This window comes from Lathyrus oleraceus, chromosome 6, assembly GCF_024323335.1.
Source record: "Lathyrus oleraceus cultivar Zhongwan6 chromosome 6, CAAS_Psat_ZW6_1.0, whole genome shotgun sequence".
Classification (NCBI taxonomy): Eukaryota; Viridiplantae; Streptophyta; class Magnoliopsida; order Fabales; family Fabaceae; genus Lathyrus; species Lathyrus oleraceus.
In genome coordinates, this window is record NC_066584.1 from 279,139,036 (window position 1) to 279,141,233 (window position 2,198).

At 38.0% G+C, this 2,198-nt stretch overlaps 1 protein-coding gene across 1 annotated transcript; it reads right to left on the minus strand.

Moving 5' to 3' along the window:
* Nucleotides 1-714: 714 nt before the first annotated feature.
* Nucleotides 715-1,392, minus strand: LOC127095169 (extensin-like). Its single transcript, XM_051033899.1, has one exon. It carries the CDS (start codon nt 1,390-1,392, stop codon nt 715-717), a length of 678 nt encoding a protein of 225 aa, XP_050889856.1.
* Nucleotides 1,393-2,198: the final 806 nt, after the last annotated feature.

Sequence of the window (2,198 nt, forward strand, 5' to 3'; positions counted from 1 at the left end):
CAATCAAAACCTTTTTTCGCCGTCGTGTGATTGATTATAAAACCTTTTCATAAATGAAAGATACCTTGTCTTAAGGTGATGTAAAGAAATGCTTCGGCCATAATTGTTGAATTGAGATAAGTGACGTTTTTTCGAATGTTGATTTGTAAATCCATTTGACGTGTGGTATACGTCTGTTCCTCATCTATTTTGGGTAAAACAATGTTTTCGTCGATTAATACAATATAAATTTCGCTAAAATCGACCAATAAACAAATATTTTCTACCTAGAAATACGTAAGCCTTGAGTTCTCTATTGCACCCGGAGATACGCAGGAGCAAGATTTGTAAATCTTGTCAGGCCCATTAATAAAAAACTTAGGTTTAGTCCCCTTCGTTGCAAAATCCAAAAACATCTTTTCTTTTCTTTTGATTCTATTATTATTTCCCTCATAATAACTTGAGAAGCCTAGCATTTCTAAGCTAACAGTAACGCGCATAATTAACCTAATGGTTCCCGTTGAGTACAACGGACGTGAGGGGTGCTAATACCTTCCCCTTGCGTAATAGACTCCCGGACCTTGATATTGGTTGCGACGACCATAATCGTTGTCGTTCTTTCTTGGGTTTTATCGATATTTACCCTTTCCTTTTTAGGAATAAATATATGTTCGATGGCGACTCCGTTTAGTCCATCATGCGAGCATGTGATTGTGCCTCGCTTAAGTCGTCTTCTCATTTTTCGAGGTGCGACAGGGGGAATTGTTTCAGATATGTTCCATGAAGGTTTTCAATGAAAGCGTTATTCATGACATTTGGTTGAGGTGGTAGAGTTGGTGGTGAAGGTGTTGAATCTGGAAAGGTACGTGTTTCAGGAATGACAATTTGAAAGGATGTATGAATGTAATGGAGAGTTTTAAAGGGGGTATTTTCGTTTTGTGTTGGTTGAGGTTGTGAGGGGATTGGTTCATGATTTTGTGGTTGTATAAGTTCAGTGGATGTATGAATGGGATGTCTAGAGGGGGAATTCTCAGGTTGTGATTGTGGTTGTTCAAAGAGAATGGTTTCAGATGGTTTTGGATTAGATGGTTCATGTTCATATGGTTTAGATGGTTTTGGATTAGATGGTTCATGTTCATATGATTTAGATGGTTTGAATGGTGCAAATGGTTTAGATGGTTTTTTTTGTTGAGGGTTAGAGATGGTTACAAAAGGTTTATGAGGTTTTGGTGGATAAGAATGAAGAGGAGTGAATGAAGATGGAGTGTTACTAATTTGGTCAGAAGGAAAATACGTCTCAACTGAAGGAGACATACCAGAAGGTTGCTTATGAGTTGGAGATTCTTCAATTATCTCAACTTTCTTAGGGCCTTCACCTTCAGCTTCCAATATCTTTCCCAAAGGCCTTCTCATGGCTGCAGAAAAATCTTAGTCACCTTTGCAGTTCCAGAAGGCCCTTCATCATCCTTCTTAGATGCTTTCCTTTTCCTTCTGAGAGTAAATTCAGGAGGAGCATCTGGAAGTCCATCATACGAGTAAGCTACGTGTGTAATACCTGAGGCTAAGCATTCAGCAACGTAAGCTTCTACAATTTCTAGAGGATCCACTTTGGTGAAAATTGGATAGTCATCAATGGGTATCTTTCTAGAGCATACTGCATTCCTATCCAGAACTTCTGAGGGGTCAGTAACTTCAGATATCAAAGACATATTCTTCAGATTTCTTCTATTGAAGACTTCCCCTACGCATGTGACTATCTCCTTAGTCATATTCAACTTTTGCAGAGTCTCTACCAGCTTGCTCTCAACAAGCATATCAGAAATGAGTCTTCACAGAGGAATCCACTTTATGGATTTAGTACCACCATTTCTGGTCTCCTTGACCAAATCCCTCAAATACTTGAAGAAAATTGAAGGGAGATTCATCTTGATTCCATAAGACATGTAGAACAACATATAATTTTGATCCGTGTTGATGTAATATGAGGAGTTAATTGAAGGTATGTGATGCACACAACCCAAAAGAATCCTCATACACACTCTGAGTCTGTGGTGCAGATTCCTAGAATTTGATAGATTATTTCCATCTTGAAAGATCACAACAACAATTTCCTCTAACTTTGACTTTTTGGAAGATATATCAAAACATCTTTTTCTAGAGCCATCATGGTTGAAAATCTTGGTCATGGACTTTTTAATAATGCATAAATTATGCCCCAA